The 23,939-nt window shown below is 39.6% G+C and overlaps 1 protein-coding gene across 3 annotated transcripts in view; it reads right to left on the minus strand.

Annotated features, from left to right (window-relative positions):
• inpp5d (inositol polyphosphate-5-phosphatase D) overlaps positions 1–23,939 on the minus strand; it is a 92,716-nt gene that overhangs the window by 44,299 nt on the left and 24,478 nt on the right. Inside the window, exons 2-9 of one of the 3 annotated variants that reach the window (XM_062976411.1) lie at positions 19,743–19,891; positions 12,202–12,352; positions 10,461–10,629; positions 7,799–7,939; positions 6,648–6,735; positions 5,259–5,327; positions 4,360–4,431; positions 2,948–3,071 (exon numbers count right to left, since the gene is read on the minus strand). In XM_062976411.1, the coding sequence (XP_062832481.1) occupies positions 2,948–3,071; positions 4,360–4,431; positions 5,259–5,327; positions 6,648–6,735; positions 7,799–7,939; positions 10,461–10,629; positions 12,202–12,352; positions 19,743–19,811 (883 nt within the window). In that variant the 5' untranslated portion in view covers positions 19,812–19,891. The remainder of the gene's footprint in view (positions 1–2,947; positions 3,072–4,359; positions 4,432–5,258; positions 5,328–6,647; positions 6,736–7,798; positions 7,940–10,460; positions 10,630–12,201; positions 12,353–19,742; positions 19,892–23,939) is intronic. The other 2 variants (XM_062976410.1, XM_003218437.4) reach the window with 2 other exon arrangements.

Below are 23,939 nucleotides of genomic sequence, written 5' to 3' on the forward strand. Positions count from 1 at the left end.
CTGGGGCTAACAGGAGGATCTCACCCTGCTCCCCAGATTAAAACTACCAACCTTTTGGTTAGCAAGTTCAGCAGCTCAGCGCCTTAATCCGCTGCACCATCGGGGGCTCCTGATGGCACTGTACAGCCCAACAATGATGGACAATGAGTGAGTTTGGATGTGGTGAAGAGAAGAAAGCCAGCAAAAGTAATTCTTTAAAATACAAGATTTATGGAAATCTTCAAAACAAACAACAAGCAGAGATGAAAGGAAAATAAAAGGATATGTCTCTGGAATATGGATCCTATTTTAGGAAAGTTAGAGGTGGAGGAGGAAATAATTGTGTGTGTCCCTGACACAGAGAGAAAGCACTTTGTGCACAGTTCTAGAGATGGCATCATTCAAAGGGAACATCCCCAAGCAAAGCCCCACTTCCTCTGCTCCTAAAAAGATGTATTCTTTTACTCCTTTTTCGTATTCTAAAAACATTTGTGATGACAAAGCATAAGCTTTTTATTCCAGAGATCTGAAACTATTGTTGTGGTAACTCTTCATCTATTGGAAAGAACAAGTCTTTCTGGAAGGCAGGCTGCTTCCTCTTGCTAAGTGTTATCAAGTGCAAATAGATGTGTAGTAATGGATGCAAGCCCAGGATGGAGGGGGAAATTGGGAGGAGGAGAAAGAAAGTGCAGCATTTTACATCCAGTTAAGAAACCAGAATTTAAGAGGGATAAAACCTGAGGTTGAATTGTAATGATACAGCTAGCCTAGGTATTGTGTACAACCTAAAAATTATAATGCCAGCAAATTAGTATAGGCATGATGGAACAGGAACAGCCTCATGGCCAATCTCTGCATGGTGTTTCCCAAAATAATATTATCTTCCCTTTTTAAAAGAACAATTCATGCTTCTGTTCCTGAGTTGGCTGACAAAGAGATGAAAGATACGCTAGAACTGAAAATAAACTTCTTTATGTAGATTGCAGCAGTAATGGAAAAGGGTGAGAGGAAATTTCACTCAGCAGCCGCTACCAGGGAACACGGGGCTTAACTGAACCGGTTCTCATCTCAGCAAATGTGTCTAGTGCATCCAATTTAAGAGTTTGGAACTAGCATTGAACAGAAACAGCAGCATTCTTCCTTAAGAAAACTTTACCAAAATAGGGAATAACATTCTTTAGCATTCCCACAGCAAAATTTCCTCCCCACAAAGAAAATGGTGTAAAGCAGTAGTTCTCAACCTTCCTAATGCAGCAACCTCTTAATACAGTTCCTTATGTTGTGGTGACCCCCAACAATAAGATTATTTTCGTTGCTACTTCATAACTGTAATGTTGCTACTGTTGTGAATCGTAATGTAAATATCTGATATGTAAGATGTATTTTCATTCACTGGACCAAATTTGGCACAAATTGCCGATACGCCCAAATTTGAATACTGGTGAGGTTGAGGGGATTATTTTTGTCATTTGGGAGTTGTAGTTGCTGGGATTTATAGTTCACTTACAATCAAAGAGCATTCTGAACTCCACCAATGATGGAATTGAACCAAACTTGGCACACAGAACTCCCATGACCAACAGAAAATACTGGAAGGGTTTGGTGGGTATTGACTTTGAGTTTTGGAGTAGTTTGGATCTGGACCAAACTCGGCACAAATACTCAATATGCCTAAATGTGAACATTGGTGGAGTTTGGTGATAATAGACCTTGACATTTGGGAGTTGTAGTTGCTGGGGTTTATAGTTCACCTTCAAAGGGGTTCCTAAGACCATCAGAAATGTGTTTTCTGATGGTCTTTGATGACCCCTCTGACACCTCCTTTGTGACCCCCAGGGGTCCCAACCCCCAGGATGAGAAATGCTGGTCTAAAGGAATTGGAATCAGCCTGAAGGATAACCAAAATGAAATATTGCCATCATTCTGTCAGAAATGTAAATGTAAAAGAATTTACAGAAATGAGAACATATTAAAGAAAGTTCTTTTCTATTTTCCTTCTGTGATGATGACAAAGAAGCAGCTGAAAGCAGAGAGCACCCAAAAGTTTCTCTCTTAAGCTAATTCTTCAGTATATCAAGATTATGTTCACATATGTGTTGCTAACACCTTTAACAAGATTAAGAAGAAAAATTGATATGGTGCAGGAAAACATCAATCAAGGCTTAGTTCTCTGCTACCATAGCAACTGTTTATCCAAAATACTCAGAATCAGAAATGTTCTGCATTTTGCACTTTGTGCTTTGTGTACTCAACACAGAGAGAAGCTACATCCTATCTGTGCATATTTTAACTAAAAGGTTTAAAGGGAGTGTATATCTTTTGAGCAATTACAACTGGTACAAATGGTTCTTCAGTGTAACAGTGTGCCATTACATGAATGCTTGTGAATATCACTTGTTCAAAGAGTTGACTTCTAACAAGGTTGTGCTTTTCTTGACCAGTGTTTTTCAAAAGGTGGTCTCCACATAGTCATGGGTGCAGTTATTTTCCAATAGGTTATGGAATATGCAATAGGTTACACAATATCGACAACAAGCCAAATTTTTGAAAATCCAATTATCACAGGGACAGAAATCTTCTGAACAAGGTCACACACAGCAAAGCCAATGTCGTAGGAGTGTTAACCCTTTCCTATGTACCCAAAGCTAAAAAATACATATTTTTAACTGAAATTACACTTTAAAAAATGGCTTGTTCTGACTTACATACAAATTCAACTTAAGAACAAACCTACAGAAACTATCTTGTTCATAACTTGGGGATTGCCTGTATATGCACACTACAAAGGAGAAAGAGGAGTCATCTTCATACACTGTACACTTTTCTCTCATTCATCTGCCAAGTTTGAAAATAAATATAGATCCCCATAATGTTTGGCCCCTCTGATCTTTGGCATGTTAGTAAAGATATTCAGTGAAGCTCAGTGGGATCAGTAGTTTACCCATTATTTATGAGTCTAAGCTCTTACTTCTTTTGTGAGTAAAAAACTTGTCTTCAGGCCCATCCTTAGCTTTTTTGATAATGAGTTTTCCCATCTCAACATCCACTTTAAGATGTATTTTGGGAGAAATCCCAAGGGAGTCTGCTTTCACCTATGAAAAAAAAGAAAGTGTTGTAAGCATTTCCCCCCCTTGGATATTATATAACTCTCAGAGTCACAACACTGCATAACTATAAGCACAAATGTATATTTATGGTATGCAAATTTTGCTGTATTACACCCAGGAGATTTGGTTACATGAATATTAATTCTTATATTTATTAGAAGAAAATCCTATTCCTTATTTTCAAAAGGTACCAAATCAATTTTTTTTTTAAAAAAAACTAGTTATAGGGCACAGCATGTTTCTGGCTAGGAGTGGGATATTATACACACATCAGTCTATCAAAATGTATCAAATTACTTCAGAGGATACTAGCCCATCCTCTGTTTGGATGTCAGCCAGCAAGCCAATGACTTAAATAAAAAAAGAGGTTTGCTACTCTGCTGCTGAATACGCATGCCCAGTGTGGAATACATCTCACCATGTTAAAACAGTGGATGTGACTCTTAATGAGACATGCTGAATTATCACAGAATGTCTGTGCCCCACACCACTGGAGAAAATATACTGTTTAGCCAGCATCGCACCACCTGACATCTGCCAGGAAGTAGCAGCCAGCAATGAAAGGACCAAGACATCTCCAGCCCATCCCCTGTTTGGATATCAGCCAACACACCAATGCCTTAAATCAAGAAATCATTTTCCAAGATCCTCAGAGATGCTCACAGGGACACCCCAGCAAGTGAGAGTCCAAAAGTGACAGGTTAAAACCCAGAACCTCAATCCATGGCTGATGAGAGACTTTCCCTGGGCACACAGAAGTCTGGGCGACTTGGAAGGCACTGAACAGACTGCGCTCTGGCACCACGAGATGCAAAGTCAATCTTAGGAAATGGGGCTACAAAGTGGAGTCCAGGGCATGCAAGTATGGAGAAGAGCAAATCACAGACCACTTGCTACAATGCGGTCTGAGCCCTGCCACATGCACAATGGAGGACCTTCTCACAGCGACACCAGAGGCATTTGAAGTGGCCAGCTTCTGGTCAAAGGAAATCTAGAAAACGTCAAGTTTTTAACTTTGTGTTTTTAAAAATACATTATAATTGTACCCTCAGTTAGCTTCTGACATGATAAATAAATAGTACAGGATTTGGAAAATTGCATTTTATAGCAAAACAATGCACCTCTTAATGTTTTTTTAGTCTTGTAAAATTTGTTCAGGTGGATTTATTTTTTGGAAATGAGCGCCACAAGTATGGCACCATTCTAATGCTAGTGGTGCTTTTATATTCCTTGATCAATGTTTAATAAACTTTTTTAACAAAATCAAAGTCACCTCAAAGGTTACAGGAGGGATAAGTGAACGTCGATGTGTTGAGTCAGGTCCTTCAACCAACATTTTTTTCACCTGTAAAATGCAAACACATGCACTTCTCATTTGGCAATAGAAAGCTTCATAGAATCATAGAATCATAGAGTTGGAAGACACCTCAAGGGCCATCCAGTTCAACCCTCTGCCAAGAAACAGGGAAGTCACATTCAAAGCACTCCTGACAGATGGCCATCCAGCCTCTGCTTAAAAGTCTCCAAAGACCTCAACCGTAGAAAACATTAAAGATTCTTTATTATAATCAGTAGACCAATGAGGATGAATAAACATACTACTTAGCCACAGAGATTCTGGCTCTCAAAGAAAATAGAAGGGGGAAAAAGGGTAATCATCTAATTCAACTTAGCTTATTAATGCTCTTCACATATAATGGAGCAGCAAGGATATATTCACCTAATAGGGCATTCACTAATAGGGAGTTCATGAAATAAGGAGGCCATTTACAATTTTCTGAAGCTAATTATGGGATAGAAAAATGAATCTGTCATGTGGACATGTTAATGTTTATGATAATGTGGCTGTGTAACAAAAAGGTTTCCTAAATAGCAAGCTAATTCTGAAAGTATAAGCTTAGGATTTTATGACTCCTGAGGAAAGCAGTCTAGACATGGAGGCACATTGCGAGAGAGTTGAGTTCTTGACTGTCACAAGAAAAGATAAATAGCACTTTTCAGTAAGGTTCACAACAAATGTTTCAGGATCCCCCTCCCACCCATCTTGCTGCCATTCTTACATCCTTAAAAATACTAGGATGAAGAAAATACAGAAATAACCATGAAAGGTACATGAGTAATGCCAATCAAAGATAAAGAGAGAATAAGATAGACCTGTAAACATTACTGTACCTTGTCTTCAATGGAAGCAAGTACACTTGTCAACTGAGTAAGTTTTGTACGGTTGGCTTCATAAGATGGCTAGGAAGAAGAGCATTTTAAAAAAGTATAAGGTCTGGTAGAATAACTTTTTTCTCACAACAGCAGTTTCTACCACATGCACATATGACAGAAAGGATATTCAGAACTCACATATTTTGTATTATCATAACTAGCCCTCTATAATCTGAAAAACTACAACAAAAAACGTAATGGAATATGCTGAAGAGTTAAACTGAAAATTGCACATTTCAAACCTGTTGAGAAGAGGCTGGAAAGTGACAAAAATACAGTTTTGTAATTATGGGCTGAGGAGCTGAACCATGGAGTGGAAAATGGTGACATTTATAGAGTCAGGCAGAACTTTGCCATGGCTTCAGGCAGAAGAACTTTAGGTATCTGACTTATGTAGACTAATAGAAGGAAAGATTTCTCAGTGGGATACAGGCAGAATTTAACACATGAACTTATGAGGTACCGGTGTATCACGCTCATGTCAGATCAATGGCCTGGCTAATGTATCATTGCCTGTCCTGAATGGCAGCAGCTCTCCGGAGTTTCAGACAAGGAGCTTTTCTCAGCTACTTCATAAGTTGTTGCGGGCAAAACATTACATATATTCTGAGTTATGACTTTTCTCAATGTCAATCACATGTCAAGGGTGGGAAAAGACATTCTGCTGTTCTATCCATTGCCTCAGAATGTGTGAGTTCAAAAATAGGGGTGCATTGCTCCCTGACTCTGCAAGGAGCCATGCTCAGTGCCTGGTTTCCTGGAAGATATCCACCCAAGGGGTGATGAGAAAGTGAGAGACATGTTACAACCCACCAACAAAAAATCTCTATAGTCCTGCTGCACCTTACTAATAAGACAAAGGAAAGGAACCAAGTGAAGGTTGTAACAAGCCAAACACCACACAGGATATGAGGAACAAGATGGAGATGGCATGGATGCTAAGGGAATAAGCGATCTCTATTAGGCATCTCTGAACAATTTTTACTTGTCACTACATTGTTAGCCCTGGTGTTAAATTGCCGAGCTGCTGAACTTGCTGACCAAAAGATCGGCGGTTCGAATCCGGAGGGAAGGGTGAACTCCCACTGTTAGCCTCAGCTTCTGCCAACCTAGCCATTCAAAAACATGCAAATGTGAGTAGATCAACAGGTACCACTCCACCAGGAAGGTAGCAGCACTCCATGCAGTCATGCCGGCCACATGACCAAAGAGGCATCTACAGACAATGCTGGCTCTTCGGCTTAGAAATGGAGATGAGCACCAACCCCCAGAGTCGGACACGACTAGACTTATGGTCAGAGGAAAACCTTTACCTTTATCTACATTGCTGACACCCGTAAATCATACCTGAGAGTGTCGGTGCATGCCAGAGGAGAGTTGCTGGTCAAATACTGTTTGCATGGACTCCAGAGAAGGAAGAATCCGGGAAACCTCACTAAAATGGAAACACATGAGTATAAGAGATCTATATTTATAAGAACTTGTCCGTGTAATGCTAGATAGACTAGCTCTTGCTAACCAGCCCAAATAAATGAGTCTGGAATTACATAATGTTGTTTTTCTATTGGCAGCAGAGATCAGTCTTTAAAGTACTAATGTAGATTAGGAACCTCATCACATTGAGTCCTCAAGCTGGGGGACAGGGAGCAATTGAGTGGGTAGTGGGGGAAACCATCGCCCCGCACCCCACATAGCTGCCTTTCCCACTACTGGGGGAAAAGTGTCATCACCACCTGGCTCCCCCTCCTCCCCGCACTGTCTTCGGCTTACCTAATGAGGATACAAGTAGCCACCCATGTTCTCAGGGCTCAATCCTAGGACACTTCCAGGATGTAGCCTCGCCAGACGTAGCCCTGCATCATGTGATGGGCTCTGGTGGGTTCTGTTCTGGAAGCATCCTAGGATGGAGCCCAAGCCTCATTTGATGAGGTCCTTACATTAGATCAGCGTTTCTCAACCTGTGGGTCCCAAGGTGTTTTGGCCTTCAACTCCCAGAAATCTCATCCAGTTTATCAGCTATTAGGCTTTCTGGGAGTTGAAGGCCAAAACAGCTGGGAACCCACAAGCTGAGAACCACTGCACTAGATATTAAGTAAGCAAAGACTCCTGGAAATGTAGGCCTTCCACACAGAACATTCTATGTGGATGGAGTTTCTGATCTGCTAACAGCAGAGCCTTCATTCAAAAACAATGGAATATTAGTATGCAGGTCCATACATATAATCAACAATCAAAGCCTTATAAATGCACACACACACACACAAACATACATATATATCTCAAATTAATTTCATTTTGAAATGTGCCTTTGAACTACCGTATATATATCTTTGATTCTAAGACACCATCAGTTATAAGACACATAGAAAAAAGCTTTATCTAAGACATGCCCCATTTTTATTTTTTGTTTATTTTTTTATTTAGAGATTTTTAGAGATTGTTTACATAGGAAAACATGAGTTTTAGAATGGAATAAATTCAGTAATGTGTGTGTTTACCTGAAAAGGCCTTTGCAGAGTCCCGAAAGCAATTTCTTCAACTGAGGTAGATTCCAAGATCCTTGCTGTGCTGTTTCAAGATCACTGATCATATGCACTCTCAGATAATCCTGAATGAGTCTGAGGTGCTCTTCTGGAATACTGTAAAAGAAAGCAATAGCTTGGAAAACCTGGCAATGAACTTCTGAACCTAAAATGGGGAAATTCTCCTGTGGAATGGGAACTGCTGCAAGTGTTAAATGTATCATGTTGGGGATGATGTCTAGCAGAGAATGAAGCTGAGGGAAATTTTAAACTTGATTGTTTTTCTAAGGAAAGGAAATGCCTGGAGATGCACATTTTCATCACTTTGTAACAAATGAAACAAGTACATCAGTGGTGAGCAAACCCTAGATCTCTTAGGATCCCAACTCCAACTTCTAGAGTATGGCACATTCTTCCCTCTAATAGAATGAAATGCTTCTTTTAAAGTTTACTTGCTGACAGTGAGAATGTTAAGTGCAAATATGCTAATATTTTTGCTCTCATCCCCTAGCCCTCAGAACCTCAAAGAAATTAAATTTGGCTTTCCAGTAAAAAGGATCTCTCACATTTGGTCTATATATAGTGCTCTTAAAAGAAACTTCACAAATATTTTACATTCATTCTTTTATAGTGCATTATCATTCCAGCACTGCAGATAGGTAAGCTGGAGGCTACAGAGGCTCGTTCATGTCCAGCTAGCAAAGCAGGAAGATCACGGTTTGCAACAGCCAATGTACATTTATGAAGAAGTACATTCAAATGAGGTCTCCAACAAGTACATATGACTTTGGCCTTCTTAGCCATGAAGGCAACACCACTTCTCTTTCATCTTGCTCTTGCTCATTAGTGTGTTATGCATCAGTAAGAGGGGAAAGGAAGGCCTCCTTCCTGTCTGCAACCCACACAAAACCAACCCTCCTAACCCTTTCCTGAGAGAACTTCCAGCTAGCACATTTATTTGTTATCTTCAAGATAATCTTGTGCCACACCTTTGCTATCAGATGGGACAGATGTTTTGATTTCGGTGTTTGCAATATGCTTGCTAGGATGGCTGGGCTAGTGTATATATTTTATAATATTTATATTCCCAACTTGCAGCAATATAATAGAACACTTAGGGTGCATCTATACTGTAGAATTAATGCACCTTGACATTACTTTTACTGGCATGGCTCAAAGCTATGGACTCCTATGATTTGTGTTGGAAATAGCACCCTCTGTATATACAGTAGAGTCTCACTTATCCAACATTCGCTTATCCAACGTTCTGGATTATCCAACGCATTTTTGTAGTCAATGTTTTCAATACATCGTGATATTTTGGTGCTAAATTCGTAAATACAGTAATTACTACATAGCATTACTGCATATTGAACTACTTTTTCTGTCAAATTTGTTGTATAACATGATGTTTTGGTGCTTAATTTGTAAAATCATAACCTAACTTGATGTTTAATAGGCTTCTCCTTAATCTCTCCTTATTATCCAACATATTTGCTTATCCAACGTTCTGCCGGCCCGTTTATGTTGGATAAGTGAGACTCTACTGTATTTGCTAACCTGTATTCTATGTGTATGTTGATTTGCCAGTTTGACTCTTTGGTGTGGGAGGAGCTATAGATATATGATTGTACTGAGGATGTTCAATCTCAGGACTCCATTTTGTATTCACTTTTGCATCAGACCTCAGTGGAGGTGGATGTGTGTGTTTGGACTTCAGTAGAGAAGGTTGCTTTAGAGACTTCAAATGGATACAGTATGATTATGGACTTCAGTTAGTATAAATATACTTAAATACTATGGACTATTGATTTAGAATGATACCCTGTGTACTCAACACAGAGAAGCTACATCCTATCTGTAACTGAACTTCAGTAAGAAATGTGCCTGTATGGTGAATTAATACATGATGTTTATGAGTAAACAAAATATGTTGTCTTTCAAAGAAGACTTTATTTTTTTATCTTTGAGTGCATATTTTAAGCTAAGGTTTCAAAGGAGTGTATATCTTTTGGGAAACTGCAACTGCAAAGAAACAACCATCCTCTGCTAACCAAATATATTTTTTGTAGTGGCACGTCTTTATCCTTGGCAGTTTAAAGACATGGTTCTTCAGTTTAACAGCTGAGTTACCTGTGTGCCATTACATTAATGCTTATGAATATCACTTGTTCAAAGAGTTGACTTCTAACAAGGTTATACTTTTCTTGACTAGTGGTTTTCAAAAGGTGGTCTCCACATATTCATGGAGTATGACCAGAGACTGGGTGAAGTTATTTTCCAATAGGTTATGAAATAATTTGTAGTCTGGTGAGGCAGCAGCACTCTTTGGCAGAAAAAGCCAAAGATCTTGTAAAACTAAAATTCCCATAATTCCATAGCATTGAACCATGACAGGTAAAGTGATGTCAAACCACCATGGCGTAGATGCACAATGTAGATGCACTCTCAGTTTATCTTCTCAGCCACTTTGTATGATCTCTTTGGGAGGGGCTTATTCAAAATAATAATAATAATAATAATAATAATAATAATAATAATAATAATAATAATAATAATAATAATAATAAAAAATTGTTCTCTGGACTTTGGTGTTACTTTTTCCACTTCCTGTGACACATGGATGACTAGACCTCACCTGCTGGTATCCTGTTGCTGCAATCGCTGGAGCAGAATCTCAGAAAGGGATGGTTTGCTCACTTGTGTCATCTGGACATAGTCATCCAAGAAGTGATCTTCTACTGCCTCATTTGTCAGAGATGGCACTGAAATACGTGGGGGTAACATAGGTGGCATAGACATAGAATCTGTCAAAAAGAGCAGGGTTGGGGAGACCAGCTATTTTTCATCACATTTTTAATGACTTTAAAGTTCTGTATTTGTGGTGGAGGGTTATTCTTTGCAGAGAATGTGTATTCTGCACTCTGTGCAAGATCTCTGTGTTGTGCTTCAGATTTTGAACTAGAAATGAAGAGACTCAGATTTAATGAAGAGACTGCGGCCCCTTCTACCCTGCCCTGCTTTAAACTGGATTATATGAATCTGTGATATAGGGGTAGTGTGGAAGGGGCCTCAGGTTTCAGTCCCTGTTCAGCCATGATGCTCACTGCATGATCTTGTGTCACTATCTCTCAGCATTTTTGTTGTTGTTCAATCACTCAGTCGTTTCTGACTATTTGTGACCTCATGGACCAGTCCACGCCAGAGCTCCCTGTCGGGCATTGCCACCCCCAGTTTCTTCAAGGATCTTTCAGCATAAATCAGCATAAATATCTCAGATGCTTCTTGTGTGAAGGATCTATGCATCCCATCTGGTTGGAGGAGGAAATGAAATAAAAATGTTTTATTTTTCACCACACTGTCATGGAGCCCCTGGTGGCACAGTGGGTTAAACCCTTATGCCGGCAGGACTCATGACTTGAAAGTTGAGTTGCTGACCTGAAAGTTGCTGGTTCGAATCCAACCCAGGGAGAGCGTGGATGAGCTCCCTCTATCAGCTCCAGCTCCATGTGGCGGGGGGGGGGGGCATGAGAGAAGCCTCCCAGAAGACTAGTAAAACAGCAAAACATTCAGGTGTCCCCTGGGCAACGTCCTTACAGATGGACAATTCTCTCACACCAGAAGCGACTTGCAGTTTCTCAAGTCGCTCCTGACATGGAAAAAACCCCACTGTCATTGTAAAGTACTGCAAATCTGCCATTGTAAAGGACTGTAAACCACATTTATTCCTATAAAAAGTACCGAGAATGGTAATGAAAAGTATTCTTCCTGTAGAAAAAAAAATCCTCTTGCTTATTCTTGGAAATAATCTGGGGGAATAGATATGTGTTTTGACCATATGTCAAACGGAGCTCTTTTTCCTCATTCAGCTGGTGTCTGGTAAAGAAGAGCGTGTTTTACAATCATGACAATAATCTCATAATTCATACTAAATAATGATTATTGACACGAGCAATTACACATTAAATATAAGTAACTGTTTTGTATTCATGCCTGCTACTTAGTCACAATTGTGGCACTACTGCAACAAAAATCACTTCCTTCCCAACCTACTTTCCCAGGAATCAGCAAAATGGGGGGAAGGAGGTCTATTCCATGATATTTCTGTGAAGGGGTGAGATCAGGAGAATTGCTTAGTTAAGTAGAAACTAAGATGAAGCGCAATACTGGTAAATATTCCACAATCCATTGTTTTTCTATTCCGCCAGGACAATTTGAACAACAGCCTTCCTAAAACCATGTGAAGAAGTTAATGCTAAGTACATAAACTTTTTTCCTCAACAATCTCTGGTCAGGTCCAGAAATACTGTACTTTTCAAGTACTAGTAACCTAAGGACTTTTTGGAACAGAGCTAGCTTCTGTGTTTTAAACTACTCACCTTTATCATCTTCAAGCTCATCTGTTGCCTCTTCCTCTTCCCGTGGAACTGGGTATTTAAGGCTCCGGACTAGTCCCATATTCTCTTTCTTGTAAAACTCTATGACTTCATCCAAGTTGTTGAAGTACTGCACTGGAACACCCTCCGATGCCTGAAAACACCATACAAAGAATTGATATCAAATAATTTCCAGAGATGGAACATTAAGTACAATACGGTAAAACTTAGCAGTCAGTCCATGAAGTACAGTAGAGTCTCACTTATCCAACACTCGCTTATCCAACGTTCTGGATTATCCAACTCATTTTTGTAGTCAATGTTTTCAATACATCATGATATTTTGGTGCTAAATTCGTAAATACAGTAATTACTACATAGCATTACTGCGTATTGAACTACTTTTTCTGTCAAATTTGTTGTGTAACATGTTTTGGTGCTTAATTTGTAAAATCATAACCTAATTTGATGTTTAATAGGCTTTTTCTTAATGTCTCCTTATTATCCAACATATTCGCTTATCCAACATTCTGCTGGCCCTTTTATGTTGGATAAGTGAGACTCTACTGTATAGCCTTTTTGTGATTTTCGATTAGCTATTGGTACTACCTTCAGATTCTGAACTTCACCACAACCTAAGCCAATGTACATATGCTTCCCCAATATGGTTAAGTAACTCTGGTAATTAGATATTCGTATCTACTGTTGCCTCCATTTTCCTTGCCCCCCCCCCAATGTAAATCTGTTTCAAGATTATAAGCCTTACAGGTCAGAGGCTTTCTGTACATAAGGCTGCATGATTATGGATGGACTTATATATATATTGTCACGACCATACTTTCCTTTATAGTCTTCATTGGAGAGACTCATGTTTAGAAACAGGGTGCAAAACATGAATTCAAAGTGTTAGAATTATGCATTACTTTTTCACCTGTTCTTAACCTGACCCCAAAGGAGAATTTCTAAAAACACATTGCTTTCCAGAAATAATAATAATAATTACTACCACTACTTAAATTACAGTTTTCACAGTACAGCTATGACCTTTGTTGTACTGTGAAAATCTCCCTACTATAGTTCATGCACTGATAACCTCTCAATGCACTGTATGTGAGGATACCCTTTAAGGACCTCATCACATTGAGTCCCATCCGGGAGATAGGGCGGTATATAAATAAAGTTTTATTATTATTATTATTATTATTATTATTATTATTATTATTATTATTATTATTATCACATATGAAATCCTATATGCACTCTTCTGGGAGTTCCTGGGATCTCTGGGATCCCATATTAAGGAAGTCATCATATAAGGATTCAGAGCTACATTAGCCCTTCTTCTGACTTTAAAGGGATAAGAAATGTAGCTGGGATAGCATCGTAATTTTTGTTTTTGGGGAAATTTTTTTGTTGTGTTGACAACTCACCATTCTGCTGACTTTTATTTACTGCTGACACAAAGATTTTTACTGGTTCACAATCACTTCCACTTCTTTACCCCACTTTTCAGCTTTCATTCACACATAATATGAACGGCTTCAGTTCTTGCAGTTATGACTAAACAGAGGCTGGATGGTCATCTGTCAGGGATACTTTGTGCTTTTCCTCAATGGCAGGGGGTTGGGCTGGATGGCCGATGTAGTATCTTCCAACTCTATGATTCTCTGATTAAATTACTGACAACTTACTTATGTTATCTCCCCGTACTACTTCATTTAGTTAAACAAAAAGAAAATAGTCCAGAGATAAAGGTACCTGACATATATGAAAAGAGGTTCTTATATTCCAACTTTTTCATGCTAATAGACTTTGTTTTGCTTACATACGAATCATAGGAGAGAAGCATACACTTGGAATCATGCATCTCCAATTTGCCTTTGCGTTTATTCTATTCAGTTTAATTATGTAGACACAAGGTCCCATATCTATAAAACCCAAGAATGATTTTATATATGATTTATAGACACTGAGAATTTGTTTTCATATCTGAAAAATGTCTTCTGATATTTCCAATGTGTATATTTTTGTTTTGCATTTAAATAATTTATCAACAATAGCACTCGACAACATTTCCTTGGAGGATTTTAACTTCAACAATATTTGGTATGAAGTTCTTGGAGCAGTAATTTGATGCGAGACCAGCACATGGATTAGCTTCAAACATCCCTAACTTCATTCACACACCTTAGCCTAAAAATCACATATCTGGTTAAATTTCCAGCTGAAATTGAGGCAGTGCAACCCAAGAAAGCTGAAGAGCATTGAGCCATGGCAGTTACAGCTTTATCACATGGGGCAAAATAAGCATCCTAGTACGCTTCTCACTCATGGAGCTCCACAGTGGTGCTCCGTTGGTGAACGGGGATGGCAGCGTGGTAGAAGATTGCCACAGCCACCAAAAGTGGCCCCATGTTCCGGGCATCAGCCACGTGCCAACGCTTTCCTGTGTGGAATGGAGAAGCATCAGCTGCTGGCTGGGGTACTGGCATTGCCCCGCTGCCACCCCGCTGTGACCTTGATTCACCGTGGAGGCTGGTGAATCACAATGTTGGTAAGCCTGCATGTGATGAGGTCCTTAAAGTGGTGTCAAGTTGCATTAATTCTGCAGTGTAGATGCACCCTATGACTATGATAGAAATCAACAAAATACTTGTAATGTTTCTTGCACACAGATTGGGTAAAAGTAACATAGGCCCCATCTGTACTGACCATTCAAAGCTAATTTCAAACTGTTGTGGACAAAGAAACAAATGCCCAGAAAAGCACAGCTCTGCAATGAATCTTGGGGGAAGGGGAACTTCAGAATACGAGAAGATCCTGCCAGAGAGGAAGGTTAGTAATACATACCGGCGAGGGGTTTCTTTTCTTTTTGAAATGAGGAACAGAAATGGAAACAAGCAGTGCAAGCAGAAGTGAGAAATGCACAACCACAAAAAAGTAAGCTAGATGTCGGCAAAGCCCCGGAATAATTACTATCTTTGGCGGTTTAAAAAAAATTGGCAGAAGAGAATGTCTTCTTCGTATTCTATTAATTGCATGACCATGGTTGAACTGTTAGTGTTAATTGAAATAGCTACATTTGGAGAATTATTTTAAATAATAATTTGCAGACCTGGGTAACATCTCCAAGATTATGTATGTGCAAGTATTCCAAAACCAAGGGGGAGAACAAACCACAAAGCATTTTTGATAAGTTAAACTCAACCTGTAATTGATCACAGTATCTTACTGGCTTGGCTTTGTGGGATAAAAGCAGGATTGCTGGTTGCAAAGAGTGGTGCTGAGAATTCCTGTTCAACCCCATGGCTATTAAACTGGGTTCCATTCTATTTAATAACATTGACGGATATGTAAATGGTGAAGTTACTGGACATTTGGGGGCTGTAGCCTCACCTCTACTCTACCTTGTTGCCATGCCCTACTGGGGCTGTGCAGGTACTAGATCAGTCCCTGGATTTTGTTATGAGCTGGATGAGTTCCAATAAATTAAATTTGAATCTAGATCCCATATAAAACATCACTACAGTACACAGATTAAAACCCCAAGCACAATCAGTTTGTAAAAGATTTGGAGATTCCTGGTTTTCCCAGGAAAAGGTTTGGAGATTCCTGGTTTTCCCAAAAGTTAATATACGAGGGCTATCCAGAAAGTAGATTACGTTTTGGAATTAAAAATGAACAAAGTATAGGAGAAAACATTTACCATATGCAGTTAAAAGCCAGACCCAAATACCACTTCTCAACATAGTCCCCATTGAAATCTAGGAACTTCTTATAGTGATAAAAGAGTTTGGAAAGTCCTTCCCCACCAAACTTTGCCGCTTGGCTTGCGTCCTCAACCAGGCGGGCATCCCTTCCTGCAGCTGTGCATGTGCATGCGCTCAACTTTCTCCCATGCTCGTCCTGGATCGCTCTTCTGTTTTGCAAATGCTTGCAAGGAAGGTTATGGTGACTGTTTTTTTTGGGACAGGGAAGGTATGCTTCTTGCAAAACCTTAGAAGAGCGATCCAGGACAGGCGTGGGAGAAAGATGAGTGCACGCAGAACTTCCTGGTAGTAAGATCTGTTTGTCAGTGGAATATGCTGATTCAGAGTGTGGCAGCGTCTCATTCTCTGGAGGTTTTTAAACAGAGGCTGGATGGCCATCTGTTGAGGGTGTTTTGATTGTGTATTCCTGCATGGCAGGGATTGGACTGGATGCCCATGTGGTCTCTAACAGGATATAAATATTTCCACCATCACCAGTACTATTATCATCTTCATCATCACCACCACTACCACCACACCTTTGAAAAATGCCTTGATAGCAACCTTGAAACCTTTCACCTTTTTCCAAACTAAAGCTCATTGCTATGTACCACTATCACACCTTCAATTCTTCTCTCTCTCGCTCTCTCTCTCTCTCTCTCTTTTTGCAACACCACATTTAAAGAAGAATAGAAATTTTGGAACCTCCTGAACCACAGGCTCCTCTAATCTGCTTCATTTTGGCTTCCACCATTAAGGGAATGCATCTGGTGGAATTGGCCACAATGGCTAAGCTTTCAACTGATAAAGTGGCAAGGGACATGGAATAGGACCTCTGAGGCTCCCTAGCCCCCTTTGTCAACAAAGCAGCATTTATGAAGTACCAAACAGCACTCTGAAATATCCACTATAATGTATATTTTCTTTCTCCTGAAGAATTTAGAGCCATAAATAAACTGTGGCAATTTAAATGGACTTTAAAACTTTGTTTTAACCAAATCCCATGAACTTAATATTATGCAAAGCTGTTCTCGAAGCATATCACAATAACGTGACCTTAGATGGGACTTGCTGCTATGAGAAAGAGCTGTTTCCCAAAATATAAATCAACCATAAGTTTATACTATTTTAAATCTAACTTTGCAGTGGAAAGGAAAGTAGAACAAGGATGACAGGGGGAGTGTGATCTATCCTGGAGGTACTGACAGCAAGCACTTTTCATTATTTGTGTTAAGTTTTCACTCTTCCTGAAATGCAATGCGTGGAAGTCTGGTGTTATTATTGTGGGGTGGAGAGAGATAGATTTTTACCAAACAAGTCATGGACACATCTTTATGCATTCTGGTTTGTATCTGTAGGTGCTGTAGTTCGCATGAGTAATTATACAAAATATTCACGAAAATAGAAATCAGCCTTGCAGGGAGAGGGCAGGTAAATGTTTGAAATCTTCATAACAGCTAGGGATTTTTTTTACATGGAGCTCTTTCAGAGATACAAGTTCTTCCTCCTCTGACAGTAAGAAATAAGGCCAAACTAAGCACAACATTTCTTTCCGATACAAAGCAACACTGGGACAGGGAGAGTTTCACTGGGATCAGAGCAGAGCTATTTCTGCCCCTCGAGGAAACATTTGTTTTCTTCTTTTTCTTTCAGTCCCTGAGCAATAGCAATGATTACGTTGAATTATGTCCTTTCATCTAAGCCACTGTTGGAATTTTTCAGGGCAATAAATGAAACTAAAAATGAAAAATTATAAATAACCTGCCGCCACTGTAAACATTTTTCAGTTCAGAATTCCTGTGGTTAGAGACAAGGAAGAAGAGAAAAAAGTCCTTGTGGTCTCTTCCAATTCTGTGAGTGCATCTACACCAGGCATGGGCAAACTTCGGCCCTCCAGGAGTTTTGGACTTCAACTCCCACAATTCCTAACAGCCTACTGCTGTTAGGAATTGTGGGAGTTGAAGTCCAAAACACCTAAAGGCCGGAGTTTACCCATGCCTGATCTACACTGAATAATGAATGTAGCTTGACAACACTTTACTTCCATGGCTCAATAATATGGACTCATGGGAGCTGTAGTTTTACAAAATATTTATTTAGTCTTCACTGCCAAAGAGTGTTGGCACTTCACCAAATGACAAGTCCTGCGATTCCATAGCATTGAGCTGTGGCAGTTAAATTGGTATCAAGATGCATTAATTCTACAGTGTAGATGCACAGTATGAAACTATAAAAGTCTAGAATACAAGCCTTATGAAATTTTGCACATGTCTCTAGGAAACTTTTGTGTAATGGCATCACTTTTATCAGCTGCTTCTTCCCCCCCCCCCCCCCCCATCTTTTGGTGTTCTGGCAGTAACTAGACCGGCCATCTTCTACCCTTTCACATTGCACAGTTATAGCACTATGGTTCCACTTCAACTACCATGGCTACATCCAATGGAATCTCGGATTTGTAGTTAGGTGAGATACTATTGCGCTGTGGCAAAATAAATCCCCCATAAACTGCAAATCCCAGGATTCCATAGAGTAGAACCATTTCAGTTTTAGAATCACAGTGCTACAACTGTGCAGCGTGAAAAGAACTCTGTCTGTGTCTTACTCTGATAATATTCACTTCTTATTTTTTAGGTTTTCTGCATTTTGTTTCATTTTTATGAATAAACCCCACTTGCCTAGTTTCCAACACCTCACAACCTCTGAGGATGCCTTCATAGATGTGGGAGAAACATCAGGAGGGAATGCTTCTGGAACATGGCCATACAGCCCAGAAAACTCACAGCAACCTACAAGTGAAGAAGATTTCTTATGTCCATTCATGTTTGTCCTGAACTTAGAAAGAGTGATAGGTGGTGACGTATTGAGGGCTGCTACTACTGGGATCCTCCAGGGAACATGGCCAGAAGTTGGAGGCATAGTCAGAATTCTCCAAATTGTGAGCTAAAAAGTTTTGAGCTGATGCTTCAGTTATTCCTGGAAGTGATTTTATAACTGTCTCCTAAAACAAATTGTGCATCTTAATGTCCTTTCATTTTCAAATCTCTCATAAAAACAGCAGCATGCAAATTACTCTATCTAATGAGTCAGTGATGTTTCCTAATGTCTTTTTCCAAAATGTCTGTTCTTGACAGTTTCCTCCATTGTCCCTGTAGCACTGTTCCTTTCTCAAAATCTTTTTGTTCATGTAAAATTATGTTTAGCATTTGGGATTTTCAAGGAGGTGCTCGCTGATAACTAGATGTATTGTTTATTTGCATAGCATTCACATGGAGCAGGGGAAAGTCTTCCTCAAAGGCCAGACATTTGGTTTTAAACTGCAAGACTGGAGTATCAGGTTTCTAAATAACACCTACTTGTACGTGAAAATCTGCTAGTTGCTCTGGGTTACCTGCCTGAATTCCCTGTGGAAAGAATCTAAAATTTGGAAATAAGCTCTTTAGAATGTTCTCCTGTACCCTAGTAGTATCCATACATGTCTACTCAGAAGTAAATCCCACTGAGCTCAAGGAGATTTACTCACAGGCATGTGTATATCGGATTGTAACCTAAAATAATTATGCAAATATATTGAGTCAATGATTAGAGTTTTAAAAATCATGCACCAACATATGCATTACAATAAAAGCACAGTGCGTCTACTGTACTTTGGGAGGGATTAATTAATGTTAAACCATACGAGGATCAAACGGTATTTCCTCTTGCAAGCATAAAGGAAAGTGCCACCACCCTTTGTGCACCTATTCATATATTTTTTTGTTTGAAAAGCAGAATTTCAATCCATGCTGTTAATCTTACCTCCTTAACGCTAAACGAGTAATAGGCATGAAATAGGGTTGTTGTATGTCTTTCGGGCTGTGTGGCCATGTTCCAGAAGTATTCTCTTGTGACATTTCGCCCACATCTATGGCAGGCATCCTCAGAGGCTGTGTGGCATGAAATAATTTCTGTGTAGTAAAAATAACTGTACTTCAGTTTGGCAAAATTATCTGCCACTTATTTGCACAGTCAACATCCAGATCTTATTATGCCATGATGGTTTCATTGAAGAACAATCTTAAGCCATTCCACTCTACACAAATACAGCATTACGATTGAACTTTCAATCTCATCTGACAGGGTTTTTCCCCATTCTAGTGTGCTACCAGGGTAGAGTCTACTGGAGTCCATCATATGACGCAGGACTTTTTGAATACCTGTATGGGGAGATGGCGGTGACACTTTCTAGAGTTGGCTGGTCCCCTGAGGTGGGATTGATATTTTTCCCTCTCCATGAAATGACCCTCAACTTATCAATGGATCACATCAAAACCTACCCTCGACTTATAGATGAGCTCAACTCAAACATGAGTATATATGGCAGTCTATATTTATTAGTCTTGTGCATTTGTATGGAATCACTGCCCATTTCTATTTGTACCATTCGTATGGCCCCGTTTCCATCCACCTATACAGAAACGGGCACCTAAACAAATGGGCTTTTCCTTTCAAGGTCCAAAAAAAAAGAGAGAGATTTTTTGGTCCTTGGGCAGCAAAGTGCGAAGGTCTGCCAGCCAGGGCCTACAGCCAAGTGGGCCCGGCGCTTGGCTGTAGGCCCTGCGATGCGGGCCTATGAGCCTTCGAGCGCTCGGTGGCTCTTAGGCCCAGCTTGAAGGGCTCACAGTTGAGAACTTGACTGTAGGCTTGGCAGGCAGGGCCTACGAGCATTGAGTGCTCGATGGCTTGTACAGCCAACTTGTGGGGCCTACAGTTGAGTGCCGAGCCCCCGGGTCTACGAGCGCTGAGCACCTGGTGCTCAGCTGTAGGCCCTGCCAGCCAGGACCTGCACCCAAGCACTGAAAATTACCTTACCAATGGCTACCGTTCCTCTTTTTCCTTTTCACTACTTCTTTAGTTCTCAGAGGGTTGTACCATTCCATGCCATCTGAATGGACGGAATGGTACAAAACCATGAAAGAAACAGGTGAAACAGGATTTAATGAACTGCAGCCCTCTATTTACTAACCCAACCAAGCAAGAATATAAAAATTTGACAACTGAAGCAGTACTCCATGTATCTGGTGAAGTGTGCTGTTGTTCATGAAGTGCTGTGCCATAATATCATTTAAGAGCCAGCAGGCTCTTTGTTATTTTTGCTGCAGTGAGCCCCCTGTAAAATCATATTTATCAATGCTTATAACCATTTCAGCAAGCTGATAGTCTCATACGATGAGAATACATAGGCAAGCACTCCATACAGTTTGAGCTTCATCTGGTGAGGAATGAGTCATGCTTTGCTGGGGCTGCTTTTGAACTACGCATCGGTGTGTGTCATCCATTTCCTGTTACACAAAGTCCTGGCCTCAGAGGTGGAGCAGGAAAAAAGTGACCAGATGCTGAAAGCTAACTTAGTCTATGAGCAGTTAAGAGATGACCCCAGAATCCTTAGGTCACTTAAGTGCTGAAGGAGTGTGAAGTCAGAGCCCCTCTTTGCCAGGAATGCTATGGACACAATCTGAGAAACTGAAATAGTTCAATCAAATGCTTATGACTAATGCTTAGCTAAAATAGTGACTACTGCATTTCAATAAATGAACAGGCCAGCCATATCCCTGTCTTGGGCCCATGAAGATGTATGCACTTAAGTTTTCCAGGTAATCCTTATATTTAGGGTTGTCCCTTATTTGGAAAATGTTTCATTTTGTATAGGCTGAACAAGGTGCCAGAAAACCTTGTGTTTTGAGGTGTGGGCCCTTCATAGAGATATATCGGGTGTATCAAGCAATTTTTGAATGTGGACAGCATGCTGAAATACATAGGCAGGATATCTGAAATCAATATTTTTGGCTGGTATTTAGGTAATGGCTACTTCCTGATTGTCAGCCCTGCATATCATAAATGCTGATCATACCTTTTGAAAATATGGAAACAATTAGAAGGACTGTAAAGGCTGATCCGGTCTCTTGTCTTATCCAAATGTAGAAAAATCCTGCAAGTTTGTCTTGAAACCAATAGAAATGCCTTACTTTTAATATGGGAAAAGCAGCACCCTGCCTCTCCATCAGAGTATAACACTTGTCGAATGGGATTGCACTGACACTAAATTGGGCAAGCCAAACTGAAAAAAAAATAATTCCAGTGGAAAAGGAAACAAAAGGAAACAAAAATCGAACATACTGAGTGGATTCTGCTGTCCTTGGCCTTCTCACAGTGTCTGAGGAAAAAGATGGAATATCTAGAAATCTGTCACCTTGATGTGCACTGGAATACAAAAGGAAGCTGCAAATTCTTTTCTGGACTAAGCCAGAATTTAGTGTATGAATATTATACCCCAGAGCTGGAAGCCCTCTGACCTTGGACACCACATCAGTTGAGTACTGATAGCAAGCAGTTTATTGAAGGATATATAAAAGTCAAGCAATAAAAATGATGCAAAAAGTATAGTCCAAAAAGATATTTTCAAAATGTAACAATTAGTCCATGAATTTCAAGGTACAAAGATAAAATACAAGGTACGAGGTTGCAAAATCGATAAACACAAGACAGCATAAAATCCCAATACTCAGAACAGGAACTTAGCAATACTGGACCCATGAAACAAGAAATCCACTTGAATTCTCCAAACAGGAATTGACAAGACTGTAACCAAGAAAATAGAAATCCACTTGGAAGTAAGACTGGCATGAAAAATCAACATTGCCCACACTGAGGTAAAAAGCTTTCCCTTGTCTCTTATAAAGCCTTTCCTGTCTCATGCAATCATAGAATCATAGAATTGTAGAGTTGGAAGAGACCTCACGGGCCATCCAGTCTAACCCCCTGCAAGAACATATTCTGTTTCACTTTCCTACCAGTTAAAGATTTACTTTCCCTTTTTCCTGAAGATGAGCTGACCTTCGACAAACCTGTGAACTCTCCCTTTGTTTACAAATATCTTGTCAACTATCTTCAAGCTCATTAAATTCTGCACCTAACATATCATCCTCAGAAGACTGATTCTGAGAGAAAAGGTTTGTCAAAAAACCATTGCCATTAGACACAGGCCCAGAAACCCCAACATCCCCATTGACATCAGACACTATCACAAGCTGAACTACAATAGGGAAGGTGTGGCCTACTGGATGTTGTTGAAAGGCAATTCCAATAATCTCTAACTCAAATGATGAGTAGGAGTTATCTCTCTCCACTCCAATCAAATAACTGGGCATCAGGGATAGTGATCCAGAGTCATGCAAAATGCTCCTCACTGAATTCCAATGCTAACATTATGAAAAGAGCAGAAGCGTGCCACATTGTCTGTAGTATTATACATTTCTAATATCTACACTTGTCTTTCTTCTAAGGTCCATGACATGTGACAAAATATAAATAGAATCAGAGAATCATACTGTTGGAAAGGACTTCAAGAAGGCATAGGATGGAAAGAATATTTGAAAATACTAACAAAATGGTCAAAAACATTTTTAGTGTTGAAAAACCCTAACAAGAAGAATTCTGGGCTGATGAGAATTTTTGCAGCCTGGGACTTATTTTATGCAAATTTCACACGTGGTTTTTTTTAATGTACAAACAAGCATTTACTACACAGGAAATAACATTTTTTGCATGGAAAATAATATTTCAATGCGAAAACATTAATTTCTACACAGAGAATGACATTTCTTGTGCAGAAAATGCTATAATTAGAGATTTATTCTATATAAAATATGCACATGGTTGATTTGCATTGAAAATAGTATTTTCTGCATAGGAAATAATATTTTCTGTGCAGGAATTAATATTTCTGCATTGAAAGACTATTTTTCACATGGTTGTTTCGTGCAGAAATGTTATTTTCTGCTCAAACTAACCACATGTGAAATTGAAATTGCTGGATTGCAAATAGTCTTTGGAAACTGTGTGGTTTTCTCAAACTTTTTGGCAATAAGACGAAAAGTTCTGAAATTGCTCATTGCTATGTTTAAGAAGCCACTGAGTGAAGAATTACATCCATAAGACCAAGGGCCTTATAATGCA

Source organism: Anolis carolinensis, chromosome 3 (assembly GCF_035594765.1).
Source record: "Anolis carolinensis isolate JA03-04 chromosome 3, rAnoCar3.1.pri, whole genome shotgun sequence".
NCBI classification, from domain to species: domain Eukaryota; kingdom Metazoa; phylum Chordata; class Lepidosauria; order Squamata; family Dactyloidae; genus Anolis; species Anolis carolinensis.